Here is a 17100-nt window from a genome sequence, read left to right as displayed (position 1 = left end):
TGGAACGGAATGCTGGGGAAGGGAACAGGAAAGAACAATAGCCCCTGGCGCCCTAACTCTGTTGTCTCATCCGTGCTGTCAGAAATCCCTTGCGAGACTATGGTTTCTTGAGCCCTTGGCAGCCGCGTTTGAAGGGCGGATTATGTCTGCCCAACTCCGATGCCCCCCGGTCTTAGTGAGAGACAAAGGGAAGTCCGAGACAGGATGATAACAAGAGGCCCTCTAACTAGACAACCTGGCCAGGGGCTACAAGCAAACTAAAACCCTAAAGTATGTGCGGAGAAACCGCCAGGGAAAAGGACAACCAAAATATCCACTTGTCCAATACTCCTACCCGACACCGCCGAATACCAGAGTGGACCTGTGGAAGCGGAACCCTCCGCAAATGCTCCAAACACAAAATATAAGGGGTAAAGCGGCCGAGCCGCTACACACGGCAAAGCCGCGACTCACGAACACCACTGGATGATAAACAGTGATCAGTCAGGACTCCAGGGACGAGATGATAACTCCCGAGTACAGGACTTCAGAGAACCAGAATGACCGGATACAGCAGGACTGGAAACAGACTCTCAGCAAACCAGACAGCATGCAAGAAGCTATTACCGGCGTCTGTGAGAAGCCCTGAGAGTGTATTTAATCAGGAGTCCTCCAATCAGCTGCTGACAGAGCTGATTAGAATAAATGCCGTGCAGCTGCCTTGCTGCACGGCCAGGGAACAGGTGCACTTATTAATTCAAAGGACCCGGCAACGGGGAACGCGGTCCGCCAGTGGCGTCCCCGTTGCTAGGGTCCGTGCGGCTCAGCGCGCCCGGCGTCTAGCGTTGCTAGGGAGCCGGCGGCTGTACGCGCACGGCGTCCCTAGTTGCTAGGCGCCGGGCCGCGCAGACAAGCGGACCCCGGCGCCTAACAGCCATGCAAAACACCACCTGACTGAAAAAAACCTCTGGAGAAACATTCTGAGTATTGTCAGCAGCTTCACGTGTTCAGAACTGCACAAATGTAGACTTTTAGGCAAAAATTAAAAAAAATATGCAAAAGATAGCACCAGAGCACAATATTGGCAAATTTACAGTAAATTATGAATATATTACCAAAAAACAAGAGTAAAGTAAGTGCCTATCCAGATTCTGCCCATGATGCTCACCAACTCCTTCCTGTCTGTCTAAAATCTTGTTGGTCAAATTGCAGAGGGATGGTTGTTGTGTAAGATAGTAGTATGTGCTAAATGTTAAACATTTTTAGAGGCACATACAGTATAGCCACCCAATCTTTGGCAAGATCATGTTTGCATCTATTGCATAATCACGCAAAAATGAATTAAAAAAAGGATTTTTTTTCATGTATAAAACAATTAATTATTTAATTAGTGAGCATGTGATACATTTGGACCAATAGGAAGCAATGAGGGTGTTCAATTCGATTTTACATCCTATTTGGCTGGGGATTTCAATGGGGAGTTAAGGTTCTATTTAGGAAGGGATTTCATAGATTCAATTCTAAAACCCTTCTAAACATGACTCAACATCGAATTAGATTTTAAAATCGAATGAATTTTTTTTTTAATAGTGAATAAGGTAAAAATTCTAAAAGGTTAGAAAGACCAAAAGGAATCGATTTCATTTGATTTGGAAGATTCATAAAGTCCTTCCCAAAATCAAATTTGAGTGAATATACCTACCCCCTAGTGACTCTGCTAGCAGCATTTGACTTGTAGCACATGAAATAAGTACGACAGAAATGGGGGGGGGGGGGGTGGAGGTTCTCCCACTACAGAACATATCAATTCAAAAACTGTATTTTTTTATGGTCCACCAGCCATTCTCACATATCCCGAAACGGTCTACCTTGTTAGTTCCTTGGCCACGCTGGATGCGTCTAGCATTTGGGCTGCACCAGAGCAGTGCGGTTCCCTGCTAGGGCCAACAAATATGTAACAGGGTTGGGGAATTAAAGAACACACGACAGGCACGTTCCCGGATTAAGAGCATCTTTTACTGGAAGAAGATAATGTACTTCAGCACATACATACAGTAGCCTGGAAAACAGGCCTAGTAATTATATAAACAGGTGTACGCAAACAACCCAGCACCAAAGTCTTTAAAACCAAACTCTCTAGAGTGCCATCTCCTGCCATGCTTCCTAGCATAGCTATCCAGTCGGTCCATGGCACTAATCACACTCTGGCCTACTCACTGGCCGCTATCCAGCATCAGTGCTCAGAGCACCGGGCAGATGAGAGTTTTAAACTCTTCCTTTTCTCTGGTAATGATTCTCAGCTGACTCTGGGCAACCTGGAAAACCCGGAGTTCCACACCACCAATGCTGCTGCAGAGTGCACACCCTGAAATGTGTGCTTTTGGATGTTTTTATTAAAGTATCTTTGTATGTGGATGGACATTTTAACACACTACTATCCTGTCAGTGGAGCTTTAATAAATGGTCTCTAATGTAATGTGAGTGCTCTGATGTATGACAAGATATGATTTCTGTGTGAAACATTTCCCACACACATGACATGAAAATGGTTTCTCACCTGTGTGACTTCTCTGATGAATAGCAAGAGCAGATTTCTTTGTGAAACATTTCCCACATGCGGAGCATGGAAATGGTTTCTCACCTGTGTGACGTCTCTGATGTATAACAAGATCTGATTTCTGTGTGAAACATTTCCCACACTCAGAACAAGGAAATGGTTTCTCTTGTATGTGACTTCTCTGATGTCTAACAAGAACTGATTTCTGTGTAAAACATAGAAATGGCTTATCACCTGTGTGACTTCGCAGATGTGCAAGAAGATCTGATTTATCTGTAAAACATTTTCCACACTTAGAACAGGGAAATAGTTTCTTACCTGTGTGAAGTCTCTGATGTCTAAGAAGATGTGATTTCTGTGCAAAACATTTCCCACAATCAGAGCATGAGAATGGCTTCTCACCTGTGTGATTTCTCTGTGTAACAAGATCTGTTATCTGTGTAAAACAGGCATGTCCAAACTGCGGCCCTCCAGCTGTTGTGAAACTACATATCCCAGCATGCCCTGACACAGTTTTGCTGTCAAAGAATGCTAAAGCTGTGTCAGGGCATGCTGGGATGTGTAGTTTCTCAACAGCTGGAGGGCCGCAGTTTGGACATGCCTGGTGTAAAACATTTCCCACGCTGTGAGCATGAAAATGGTTTCTCATCTGTGTGACATCTCTGATGTCTAACAAGATCTGATTTCTCTGTAAAACATTTCCCGCACTCAGAACATGAAAATGGTTTCTCACCTGTGTGACTTCTCTGATGTCTAACAAGATGTGATTTCTGTGTAAAACATTTCCCACACTCGGAGCATGGAAATGGTTTCTCACCTGTGTGATTTCTCTGATGGTTCACAAGATCTGGTATCTGTGTAAAACGTTTTCCACACACAGAACATGGAAATGGTTTCACACCAGTGTGAGTTCTCTGATGTCTAAAAAGATCTGATTTCTCTGTAAAACATTTTCCACACTCAGAGCATATAAATGGTTTCTCACCTGTGTGAAGTCTCAGATGTCTAACAAGATGTGATTTCTGTTTAAAACGTTTTCCACATTCAGAGCATGAAAATGGCCTTTCACCTGTGTGAGTCCTCTCATGTGTATCAAGATCTGATTTCTCTGTAAAACTTTTCCCACACTCAGAACATGAAAATGGCTTCTCTTCTGTGTGACGTCTCTGATGTCTAACAAGTGAGGATTTTCGTGTATAACATTTACCACATTCAGAACAGAGAAATACTGTATCATCCGTATGAACTGTGCTATGTATATGAATATTGGTGTTATCAGGAGAACATTCCTCAGGAATAGTGGAATCATGTGATATATCAACAAAATTAAGTACTGGATGTATATTTAGGGAGATGAGGGGTTCTCCTGTAGAATCTTGGTTGATTCTATTTTCCATTTTAAAATCTGAAGACAAAATGAAATGTTCCTCTGAAGTCTTCAAGCTTTTCTGTCCATCTGCTGTAAATAAAAATGAAAGATGTTATTTTCCTTATTTAAACTGAGCAAATGCTCAGTGCCATCTCCGATATAGCCACCACAACTTATCAGAGATGCCGCGGCCACAGATCTGCAACCTGAGACACATCCACCAGTCTGGCCAAACCCCTCTCCATTATATATAGCCATAGGTACTGTGTCACCCCCCCCCCCCCCTCCAATGCAGACATTGGTGGTCATTCCGAGTTGTTCGCTCGCTAGCTGTTTTTAGCAGCCGCGCAAACGCTATGCCGCCACCCTCTGGGAGTGTATTTTAGCTTAGCAGAAGTGCGAACGAAAGGATCGCAGCGCTGCTCCAAAAACGATTGTGCAGCTTCAGAGTAGCTTCAGACCTACTCAGTGCTTGCGATCACTTCAGACTGTTCAGTTCCTGTTTTGACGTCATGAACACGCCCTGCGTTCGCCCAGCCACGCCTGCATTTTTCCTGGCACACCTATGTTTTTTCGAACACTCCCTGAAAACGGTCAGTTGACACCCAGAAACGACCACTTCATGTCAATCACTCTGCGGCCAGCAGTGCGACAGAAAAGCTTCGCTAGACCTTGTGTGAAAGTACATCGCGCATGCGCATTGCGCCGCATACACATGCGCAGAAGTGCTTTTTTTTGCCTCATCGCTGCACAGCGAACGATTGCAGCTAGCGAACAACTCGGAGTGACCACCATTGTACAAGCAATTACAGAGACCATAAGCCTCTTACCAAAAGAACAAACAAAAGAGCAGACTGCAGTCGCAGATATAGAAGGCCAGATCCAACAACTAGCCCAGAAGGTTTCCGTGGTGGAACACAAGCTGGGAGAGACTTTCCAAGATGTCACTCCTTTACAGTCACAGACTTGTATATTGAAGAAGTCTATCATATGTGGGCAAAATTGGATGGTATAGAAAACAGATCCCGCTGCAATAATTTGAGAATTGCATGAAACACTCTGTCCTCATTAAACCATTTTTGGTACTCTTGTGGGTGACCGCAGGTTCCCACCATAGGCGATAATGGGGATTTCTTTTCCCATTATTGCCTAGGCGCTACGCTTGGCAGGCTGGGAGCGCACAGCCGATAAGGAGAGTGCTATTACGTGGTGCTCCCTGATTGGCTGGCGGGTCCCCAAGTGACAGGAGTCACGAGGGGTCCCGCCATTCAGGGAAAGGGGATTCATGTATACACATGGATCCCCTTCAGTTGCATGGACCGGGTTTTTTGCCTTTTTTTTTTTTTAAACCCCTGGATGCCTACATGGACCAAAGAGGACCGCTCTACATCGGATTAGGTATCATTTTTTAATTTACAGGTACCCCATGGATTCTACTTGACAAGGAAACTGAGGGGCTCCGTGGGACACTAGGTAAGTATGTGTGTGTAAGTGTTCAAATAAAATCTTACTTTCGCAGTGTGTGTGTACTGTGTTTTTTTCATATTTATTTTACTGTGGAACTATAGGTAGCAGCTGACCCTTTAATACCCCACATACTGGTACTTGTGGTTCTCCAAGTACCAGCGTGCAGGGGAGGCTTGCTGGAACTTGTAGTTCCACAACAAAAGACAACTTATTTCTATTTTTTTAAACACAAACAAGCTATAAAGTCGACATCCACAATCCAGGGGTGGCTGCCATAGCCCCGGGCTTCATCCCTGGCCCTTGGGTGCCTGAAGAGGGGACCCCTTTATTAAAGGGATCCCCACTCCCCCAGGAAACCCGACCAGGGGTGACTAGTTGGGGGGTAATGCCATGACAATGGTATTATCTCCTTGGTTGGTGGAGCCCTGTGCTGGTTTCAAAAATACGGGGGGGACCCCTACATCCCCTGTTCCCTGTATTTTTGGAACCAGGACCGGTCCAAGAGCCCGGTGTTGGTTGTAATAATACGCAATTTCCCCCCCCCGGTATTTAACAACCAGGACCGGCTCAAAGAGCCCGGTGCTGGTTATGCTTAGGAGCGGGGTCCCCACACATTTTTTAAATCTTTACTACATTTTTACACAGAGAAGCAAGCATGGGGTCTCACTGATCTGTGCATGATTCTCCAAACACGCCAGCCAGAAGCTGGTCTATTTGAAAGCTCTATTTCTGTACAAATTCCATGCTTTTCCAGCAGTGTTTGACTATTGTCGGCAGCGATAGAGAATACGAATTCTTAGTAAATTTCCGTGTTGTATGAGGTGCATGTGAAAAACCAACCGTGTTTGACCTATGGTCTATTGATTCATATTTGTGTGGACAGCAGTGTATCTCAGTATGAATTGCCCTAAGACTGCCGTGTTTTGTGTTTAGTAAATTTCCGAGTTGCATTTTCGTATGAAAATGCAAACTTGAATCAAATCGGGACCTTGGTAAATTTCCACCAAGATCTGGTGAGGTCAGCGCAGACGCATGGTTTCGGGAGATTCGGGTCATTGCCCAAGGAGCTCTGAATGCCGTAAAATTCGATGTTTTTGGAATAAACAGTCAACTTTCTTGTATCTAGCTCTTCCTCTACATGTTGCACTAGATCTCATCGCGTTACTATGTAGCAAATTTTGATCCTGAGGATTAGAGTTCCCCCCGTAAACATCTAATCCCCCATGTAAGAGAGAAACATCTTAACTGCAAAGAAGATGATCCTTCTAAAATGGACAATACGTTCCGTCCTTCAGATTATTATTCTAAAAACATATTTGGAAAGGCAATCAACTATGCCAGACATTGAAAGAGGAGTTATAAAACTTTACAAAGGGCCCGTACATAGAAACTGTAAGCTCTCAAAGCCAAGAGTAAACTCAACACATTTGTGGAACCACAGATTGGTACCGCCATCTAATGTTATCTTCTGACTAGGTGTTGCGCTGTCCTTGGTGCTGCTGGTAACTTATGTATGTAACAAAGGTAATTTCTCATACGGATTCCCCTTCCAAACCCCTTCTTCCCAACCACCGGCCTCCCTTCCCTTTGTCCGGTGGTGCCTGATTTTCTTTTAAGTTGTAGTAAGTTTCACGGTCATATGTAACATTACTGAGGAGTGGGTACTGGTTGCCTTCTTCTGCTCAACACTGGAAATGTGTTCCCCACACTGTATTTTTGTATTGTTGTTTCTGTGAGGGCGGGTGGCCTGCCACAGTGGTGACCACAGGGACAAAGGATGGACCAGCTTCTTGCCATCCCCTCCCTAACTACAGCACACTGTCCATATGGGTTTAGGCAAATTCGGCAGCGAGGGCGGGATCTGATTAGTCCAAGTACAGGGCAACGAGGTCACCACCTGCAAATGGGTGAAGGTAGATCCGGTGTTGTGCTTTATAACCTGGAAGTCCATGAGTGCTCTCTGCTCGGCCCCAATACATTACAGAAAAATGTCCCTCACCCAGGATGGTCTCATTCATGTATATTCTCATCTACCCATCTATAATATAATGTATGTGTCTAGTGCTAGCTAGGGAAGACCCCATCCTTTCCCTCCACTCATCAGTGCTGCCTGGACACCACGGCCTCTCCTTTACTCCAGCTAATTGGCACATGATGGGTCGGAGAGAGGAAAGAGAGATGGAGAAAGGGGGAAGAGATAGATGAGGGAACAAGGGTAAATAAAATGAGAGAGAGATCGGGAAAAGAGGGTAATGGGGAGAGCAAGATAAGCGGTAGGACGGGAGAGAGATGGAGTAAAAGGGGAACAGACATGGAAAGGGGGTAAAGAAAGAAAAGGAAGAAAAATTGGTAACACTGGCCAAAACAACCAGCGACAGGTCTGTAATACTAGTTATGACCGGAAGACCTCACTCCACCAGGTGACCACGAATTAGTTGTTCATATAGGAGGTTATGCATCCTTGAGCAACCCTCTTTGACTTTACCACTCTCGGGATTCCCTTTCACCATCAGTAACCGTCTGTTAAAAACTCCTCCCAGTGCATCAGGGGCGAGTAACTTGCCGTCATCATCACGTTCCTACACTGGTACCAGGAAACGTTCGTTTCACCCAGTCTCCACACCAGCAAACAGAACCGCCTACTTTTGGGAATGTGTGGACACACTGCTTCAACACCTCCTGGTTGGCAACTTCCCATTGACCCCACACTATAGACCAGACTGTGATAGTAGCGTGCAGAGGGCTAGGACTTGGGAGATGCTGGGCCGAATCCAGGACAGCCACAGATCAGAGTAGTTGTTTGTGCTACTTTGGTAGTCACAGGATACAGCAGATGGATGCGTCTTGAAGCAAGCAGATCTCTATAGCTCACAGGATATGTCTTTACAAAGACAGTCACTCCACAGCATATGGTAGAAGATGTCCCATAAGTAAATTTCTCTCAAGATGTTAAGTGGATATAGAATTTCTCACAGGCCATCTTTGACTTCAGCTCCAACACCCAATACCACAGGAGGTAAGTCCACCTTGGTTTCCTTAGCAAATTAAACCAAGTGCATGTGTACATTTAACATTGTCCCACATGGAGAATGGGTAATGGTTATTCCTTTGTGCATGAGAGATTATGCAGAATGCTTTCTTCCAGGATTCTGAAAGAAACCAACATCTCTGGCTATATTTGTGTTATAATAGCTGAAGATCTTCTTTGTACTGGCCCATGTACGTCTAAAGATAAGACCTGTAGGAAAAACAAACAGGTCTTCTTGCCTTACGACTGTCGCCTTTCCCACAAAGCTAGTCACGCTTACCGGTACTTGAATGCCCTCAGGACTTACGCTACTAGCAGTGGTACGGGCTTAACCTCAAACGACCATGACCAAATACCGATGGAGAGAACCCAGGTAAGCAAGATACACAAGAATACAAGAATTGAACGAGAAAAGAATACAGAGAATATTAAAGAGAAACAACAACAAATGGCAGGCTAGGGGTGCAGAATTCCTGTGGAAGATATGACCACCGTGTAGGTTGCAGGTCTCCACTGATTGGCAGACTAGTAGTAATTTGCAGACCCGCAGGTGTGTCTGAAACACATAATAACTAGCCAGATATGCAGGAATCCTGCGGGCGATATTGTTGCCGTGCAGATTTCCACTGTTTGGCCCGGTTTCCAGACTGGTAGTGATTTGCAGATAAACAGGTGTGTCAGAACACTTGTCGACAGGCCAAGGGGTAAATTTACTAAGATGGGAGTTCTATTTAAGATGGGATGTTGCCAATAGCAACTAATCAGATTCCAGGTATTATATTCTAGAAGGTGCTAGATAAATGAGAAGTAGAATCTGATTGGTTGCTATGGGCAACATCCCATCTTAAATAGATCTCCCATCTTAGTAAATTTACCCCCAAGAGTCCAGAAGTCCAAGAGATGATATCACTGCTGTACAAATTACAGACCTCACTGGTTGGCCAGGTTTGCAGACTGGGAATGATTTGCGGAATCACAGGTGTGTCACAAACACTTACTAACAGGCCAGGTGAGCAGATATTCTATAGTTAGGAAGGAACCAGAAAGTAATCAGAAAACAGAACAGAGGGACAAAGGCTCCCACTGCGACTGAGAACTATAACCAGCAGCAACTGGCAGGGCTGACTTGAGAAATAAAGAGGACAGGAGCCAATCAGGAAGCTCCTCCATCCAAGCTCCCTTCTAATTACACATTCAGTACAGCTGAGCGCTGCACGTTCAAACCCCCTCCTGTGAATGCCCGAGGTCCCTGTGTCTAGGAATCCAACAGAAAGCCATCAGAAAGAGGATCTCCGGTGTTCTGGTCACCTAGAAATGGCCGGGACGTGCGGGGGGCATGAGCCAACGGCTCATACAATTTGGAATCCAGAAGCTGGAAGACCAGATTCCCTGACAAGAGTCTCCTTGTAACCGAGCAGGAGCCTTTTAAGCTGCTCTCAGTACCTAGAGGAGGAACTGGAACCTTTTCCATGCTGGGGTACATGGAGCCAATCTCCTGGTCCTGAGCAATCAGCTGATCATAGCCCTGAAGCCTGGGACTAGCTCCTGAATGCAGCAGCTCCTCCGGTGCACTCCAACAGTGTAACGCAGCACTGACGTGACCAAAGCGGTTATGGGGCTGCGATGCAATCACAACACAGAAATACATTTAAAATGACACCTGGGGCTGATAGTGTTTTCACAAATAGCACCACAGCACAATGATTAACCCTCTCAGTGTTGAAACACCATGTAGGGGAGACCAGGGTCGGGACGGGGACCCAGCCACACATATGTAAAACAAATGAATCATAACCAAATACAACATATACAAATATTATTACTTATAATTATTAATGCACATGTACCATACTAGGGGTAGTGCACTGACTGGACAAAGGGTAATTGAGTAAGGGGAAGAGACTGGTCAGATCTCTGGGCTGGTAACACACAGTGACATGATGTGAGGGGGAGAGCAGGGGTATAATAGGGGCTGATGGCTCCTGATGTATGAGATACACCAGAGAGTGTGGTGAGGAGACTGGTCAGATCTCTGGGCTGGTAACACAGTGGCATGATATGAGGGGGAGAGCAGGAGTATAATAGGGGCTGATGGCTCCTGATGTATGAGATACACCAGAGAGTGTGGGGAGGAGACTGGTCAGATCTCTGGGCTGGTAACACACAGTGACATGATGTGAGGGGGAGAGCAGAAGTATAATAGGGGCTGTTGGTTCCTGGTATATGAGATACACCAGAGAGTGTGTGGAGGAGACTGGTTAGATGTCTGGGCTGGTAACACACAGTGACATGATGTGAGGGGGAGAGCAGGAGTATAATAGGGGCTTATGGTTCCTGATGTATGAGATACACCAGAGAGTGTGGGGACGAGACTGGTCAGATCTCTGGGCTGGTAACACACAGTGACATGATGTGAGGGGAGAACAGGAGTATAATAGAGGCTGATGGCTCCTGATGTATGAGATACACCAGAGAGTGAGCGGAGGAGACTGGTCAGATCTCTGGGCTGGTAACACACAGTGACATAATGTGAAGGGTAGTGCAGGAGTATAATAGGGGCTGATGGCTCCTGATTTCCCGACTGGGCAGATACATTTCCCTCAGTTTTTACTAACAGGGGAAGGTATAGAATAAGTTTGTTGTAGTGACTGAGCAAGGAGAATATTGGACTATTTTCTATAATACAATTATTACTCACCTGTGCTGATATCTGTAGGAAATTCCTCCTCCTTACACTGCTGATCACCCCTCACATACGTCTCTTCTTCTTCCTCTATATCTTCTGCCTTCATATCAGTCACATACGTCTCTTCTTCTTCCTCTATATCTTCTGCCTTCATATCAGTCACATACGTCTCTTCTTCTCCCTCTGTATCTTCTGCCTTCATATCAGTCACATACGTCTCTTCTCCCTCTATACCTTCTACCTTCATATCAGTCATATACGTCTTTTCAATCAGATCTTCACTCTAAGGAACCCACAAATCAATAACATTTAAATAATACTTCATTTTATTGAGTTACAAAATAAGAATATAAGTCATATACAGCTCCTCTACACATCCTATAATGAAAAATTCCTTTAGTACTTTGGGATGCCCTAAATCCCACCTACCTGATCATCCGGTGGAATTCTGTGATTCTCCTCAGTACAATCCTGGGAATACAGAGAACGGGGACATCTCTCTGGGGTATCTCTGTTACTGGGCCCATCTGTAGGAGACACACAGTGACTGAGTACAGTGTATATATGTGATTATCGGATGATGTGTGTATATAGGGGCCCCCATAACTGCTCTCCCCTGTACAATACATGACTGTCTCCTCTTACCCAGTGATGTGAGGGGCCGGTGATTCTCCATCATCACATCCTTGGACAGACCCCTGTGTTCCTCTATATACTCCCCCTCCTGCATGGAGAAACAGACAGTGACATCCTGACACCTTATAGGAACCTGACACACACAGTGATAAAGACATCACCCAGACACATCCCCTGGTGTTACTGTATAATGTCCCATTCCCAGCAGTCACCTCTCCAGTCATCACCCAGACACATACCCTGGTGTTACTGTATAATGTCCCATTCCCAGCAGTCACCTCTCCAGTCATCATCCAGACACATGCCCTGGTGTTACTGTATAATGACCCATTCCCAGCAGGCACCTCTCCAGTCATCACCCAGACACGTCCCGTGGTGTTACTGTATAATGCCCCATTCCCAGCAGTCACCTCTCCAGTCAGCAGCTGAATGATCTTGTTGGTGAGTTCCAGGATCTTCTGGTCATTGTGCCTCTCATGTATCAGTGAGTGAGGTGGAGGCACCATGATGGGGCTCTGGGTCCTGCTCAGTCCTCCTGACACACAGTGATGGCTGCTGGGAGTCTCACACTCCTCAGATGTCTTCTTCACTACTGTGTATTCCTGTGTATTAGGGAAGACAACAAATATCAATGCATACACCAGATCCCCTCACCTCCCCAGTCATGTCCCTGTATTATTACTATAGATATAAGTGATGTCACTGTGACGCTCCCAGATCCCCTCACCTCCCCAGTCATGTCCCTGTATTATTACTATAGATATAAGTGATGTCACTGTGACGCTCCCAGATCCCCTCACCTCCCCAGTCATGTCCCTGTATTATTACTATAGATATAAGTGATGTCACTGTGACGCTCCCAGATCCCCTCACCTCCCCAGTCATGTCCCTGTATTATCACTATAGATATAAGTGACATCACTGTGACGCTCCCAGATCCCCTCACCTCCCCAGTCAGTAGGTAGATGATCTCCAGGGTGAGATTTAGTATCCTCTCAATCATGTGACTGCTGTCCTTATCCATCATGGAATCAGTGATGCATCTCATCCTCACGTGACGTCTAGTAAGCACTCTCGTTCCTCACAGCTCAGTGGTCTAGGAAGTATAATAAGTATAATAAACACCACAGAGCACACATGTAATATAGGCAAATAATAAGCACTGAGTGAGTTTTTAGACTCCTGTCCTTGTTCATCCTAAGTAATTCAGACTCAGATTCCTCACAGCTCAGTTGTCTAGAAATAAATGTAAAATAACAATAATAACCATCATTAACATAGAAACATAGAATGTGACGGCAGATAAGAACCACTTGGCCCATCTAGTCTGTCCTTTTTTTATCCTTTGGGCAATCTCAACCCTTTTTTGAGGGATGCAATGAATCTACCTACAATCAAAATCTGAACGGCCAAAATACAGACAACCAATGACCGATGGTCAAAATACAGACATTAAAAAGGTCGACACGGTCAAAATACTGACATTTAAAATGTTGACAGGTCAAAAAATCGCAATACGTTTTTCATTGAAACCAACTTGTTGATAAATTACCATGCCAGTGGACGTGGCGGGGGAATATAATAGTGTGCCGAACGCAGAGAGCCATGCGAGGGGACACGGTACACTTGATGTCCATGTCGACCTAGGTCGACATACACACCAAATAAAATTAGAAAACCCCATGTCGACTTTTTGACCTGTCGACATTTTGAATGCCGGTATATCGACCATGTCGATATTGTGACTTTGTTGGTATTTTGACCATAGGTCAATTGTTGTCTGTATTTTGATTGTAAGTAAATCATACTGATCCCAAAACTGGAGGGAGGGTCAGGGGCAATTTGAGAAAAAATTACTTCACAGAAAGAGTAGTGGACAAGTGGAATAGCCCCCCCTCCCTCCAATCTCAGTGCATATCCTCGTGTCCTATTGCTTCTCTTCATTTGGAGAATGTTTCCTCCTGGACCTTGTTAAAACCCTTGATATATTTGAAAGTTTCCATCATGTCCCCCCTTTCCCTTCTCTCCTCCAAACTATACATGTTCAGGTCTTTTAGTCTTTCTGGGTATGTTTTGTGATGTAGGCCATGCGCCATTTTAGTTGCCCTTCTTTGTACAGTCTCTAATGTAATAATGTCCTTCTGAAGATATGGCCTCCAGAACTGGACACAGTATTCTAGATGTAGCCGTACCAATGACCTATACAGTGGCATTACATCTTCCTTTCTGCTGCTGATTCCTCTCCCAATGCAGACAAGCATCTGACTAGCCTTCCTCATTGCTGTGTTACATTGCTTACCTGCACAGTGTGACTGCAGCTCAATTATTAAAGAGACACTTATCAGGTGCTAAAAAAAGGGAGGGTTCAAGAAAAACAGAAAGCGGGTAGGGAGGGGGGCAGTATACCCCAACACACTGACTAATACCTGTAACAATACTTGAAACTATCTGGTAATACAATGTCAGAGATATGCTATACATGAATTTGCCACAGTTTTCTATTAAGACATGCTTATCCTGAGCAGGGCATGCAGGGATTTGTAGTTCCACAACAGCTGGAGGGCCACAGATTGAAAACCCATGCAGTACATAATAGCAGTGCCCACATAGGACCATGTGATTTATCTACAGTAAGGATCATGATAAAGGAGCATACAGAGAGCAAGCTTACCATTGGCACTACAAGGGCCAGCATGCCTTCCAAATGCTGCTCCCATTCAATTCCTTATCACATGTGCAAACTGTGGCAGCAGCTCAATCATTCCAGAGGCACTTATCAGGTGTTTTAGCATGAGGCCTTACTATAGGCAAATCACATGGCCCAATATGGGCACTGCTATTATGTAGTGTTAGGACTGCTGATATCAGAGACGCCGTGAAGTGGCTCAGCAGATTCCCATGTATTTGCAAATTCATGTAACAAATATCTCTGAAATTCTATTACCAGATAGTTTCAAGTATTGTTACAGGTATCAGTCAGTATGCTGGGGAGATACCAGGTAAGGGGAAGGAAGCATCCCCTCCCCCCTACCCTTTCTCTATTTACATTGCTACCTGCCTATAAGTCACCTGAAATAGTGACTCCTTGATCCCTTTCCTCCTCAGTAGTTTCCACTACAGTGCCATTAATACTATATGTAGCCTTTGGATTTTTGAGACCCAAGTGCATGATTTTGCATTTTTTGGCATTAAACTGCAATTGCCACACGCTTGACCATTCATCTAGTCTACCTAGAACCTCAATCATTTGTTTTACCCCACCTGGTGTGTCTACCCTGCTGCATACCTTTGTGTCATCTGCAAAAAGGTATACTTTCCTTTCAATACCATTTGCAATGTCACCAATAAAGAGATTAAAAAGCAATGGTCCAAGTACCGATCCCTGGGGTACTCCACTGGTAACATTTCCTTCATGTGTATGCACTCCATTTACCACAACTCTCTGTTTTCTATCCTGCAACCAAGATCTTAGCCATTTAATAATCTTAGGGGGTCATTCCGAGTTGATCGCTCGCTAGCTACTTTTAGCAGCCGTGCAAACGCATAGTCGCCGCCCACAAAGGAGTGTATTTTTGCTTTGCAAGTGTGCGAACGGCTTTGCAGCCGAGCTCTGCAAAAACAGTTTGTGCAGTTTCTGAGTAGGTCTGGACTTACTCAGCCCTTGCGATCACTTCAGTCTTTTTGGTCCTGGAATTGACGTCAGACACCCGCCCTGCAAACGCTTGGACATACCTGCGTTTTTCCAAACACTCCCAGAAAACGGTCAGTTGCCACCCACAAACGCCTTCTTCCTGTCAATCTCCTTGCGATCGGCTGTGCGAATGGATTCTTTGTTAAATCCATTGCTCAGCAACGATCCACTTTGTACACGTACGACGCGCCTGAGCATTGCGGTAGTTACCTGATCGCTGCGCTGTGAAAAACGGCAGCAAGTGATCAACTCGGAATGACCCCCTTAGTATCCAATCCCAAGCTTTCGAGTTTATTTAGTAGTCTGCGATGTGGAACAGTGTCAAAAACCCTACTAAAGTCTAGATAAGCTATAACTAGCCCCATTGATCTATTATTTTAGTCACGGAGTAAATCCATGCTGTTTGGAATCCTGTGACTTGTGTGAATAAAGATATTCCACCACTCTATCTTTTAATAGTGTTTAATTATCATCACAGTGTATACATGTAAAACGGATTGGCCACAGGCTGCTCCCCCTGTATAAAAATAACAGGACACCGCACGCTGCTCTCCCTAAATTATAACAACAATAACAGTACACTACAGGCTGCTCCCTGTATATTATTACAGGCCCCTGTATAATATTAATAATAACAGTACACCAAAGGCTGCTCCCCCTGTATATTAATAACAACAGGACACCACAGTCCCCACCCCCTGTAGTATAATAATAATAATAATAATAATAATAATAACAACAATAAACAGGACACCACAGGCTGCTCCCCCTGTATATTAATAATAAAAAAAGGAAACCACAGGCCGCTCCCCCTGTATAATAATAATAATAATAATAATAACAACAGGACACCACAGGCAGCTCCCTCTGTAAAATAATAATAATAATAATGACACCACAGGCTGCTCTCCCTGTAAAACAAAAATAATAACAGAACACCAAAGGCCGATCCCCTGTATAGTGATAACAGGACACCACAGGCAGCTCCCCCTGAATAATAATAATAATAATAATAATAATAACAGGACACCACAGGCCGCATAACCTGTATAATAAAAATAATAATAACAGGACACCACAGGCTGCTCCTCCTGTATAATAAATGGAAACCACAGGCAGCTCCCCCTGTATAATAATAACAATACCAGGACACCACGGGCTGCTCCTCCTGTATAATAATAATCATCACTGGACACCACGGTCCACACCCATTTTATAAAATAATAACAGCACATCACAGGCTGCTCCCCCTGTAAAATAATAATAATAGCAGAACACCACAGGCCGCTCCCCCTGTAGAATAATAATAACAGGACACCAAAGACCACACCCTCTGTATAATAATAAAAAGAGAAGGACACCATTAGCCGCACCCCCTGTACAATAACATACCACAGGCTGCTCCCCCTGTATAGTAATAACAGTAGACCACAGTCCGCTCCCCTTGTATTATAATAATAATAATAATAATAATAAGATTTTAATACCTACCGGTAAATCTTTCAGTCCAGTTTTGGCCTTATACATTTTCTTAAAAAAAAAAAAAATTTGCCCACCTTTCCGGAAGTTCAGACTTTCGTGAAAGGAGTACTGCACATCCAACCTCCAATTATGCCCCATTGGCACCATGGGACCTTGACATGGTGTTGCGGTTTCTTGTGACACGCTGATTGGAACCTTTATGAAA

At 44.6% G+C, this 17100-nt stretch overlaps 1 protein-coding gene across 1 annotated transcript in view; it reads right to left on the bottom strand.

Moving 5' to 3' along the window:
* Positions 1 to 2432: 2432 nt before the first annotated feature.
* Positions 2433 to 17100, bottom strand: part of LOC135056940 (oocyte zinc finger protein XlCOF7.1-like) — an 85344-nt gene continuing 70676 nt past the window's right edge. Inside the window, exons 7-14 of the mRNA XM_063962722.1 lie at positions 12903 to 12958; positions 12669 to 12802; positions 12133 to 12324; positions 11732 to 11810; positions 11516 to 11613; positions 11099 to 11369; positions 3110 to 3995; positions 2433 to 2778 (exon numbers count right to left, since the gene is read on the bottom strand). Of these exons, the coding sequence (XP_063818792.1) occupies positions 2433 to 2778; positions 3110 to 3995; positions 11099 to 11369; positions 11516 to 11613; positions 11732 to 11810; positions 12133 to 12324; positions 12669 to 12802; positions 12903 to 12958 (2062 nt within the window). The remainder of the gene's footprint in view (positions 2779 to 3109; positions 3996 to 11098; positions 11370 to 11515; positions 11614 to 11731; positions 11811 to 12132; positions 12325 to 12668; positions 12803 to 12902; positions 12959 to 17100) is intronic.

This window comes from Pseudophryne corroboree, chromosome 3 (assembly GCF_028390025.1).
Source record: "Pseudophryne corroboree isolate aPseCor3 chromosome 3, aPseCor3.hap2, whole genome shotgun sequence".
NCBI lineage: Eukaryota > Metazoa > Chordata > Amphibia > Anura > Myobatrachidae > Pseudophryne > Pseudophryne corroboree.
The sequence above is the reverse complement of the archived record's forward strand: the minus strand, read 5'-3'. Positions and strand labels throughout refer to the sequence as shown.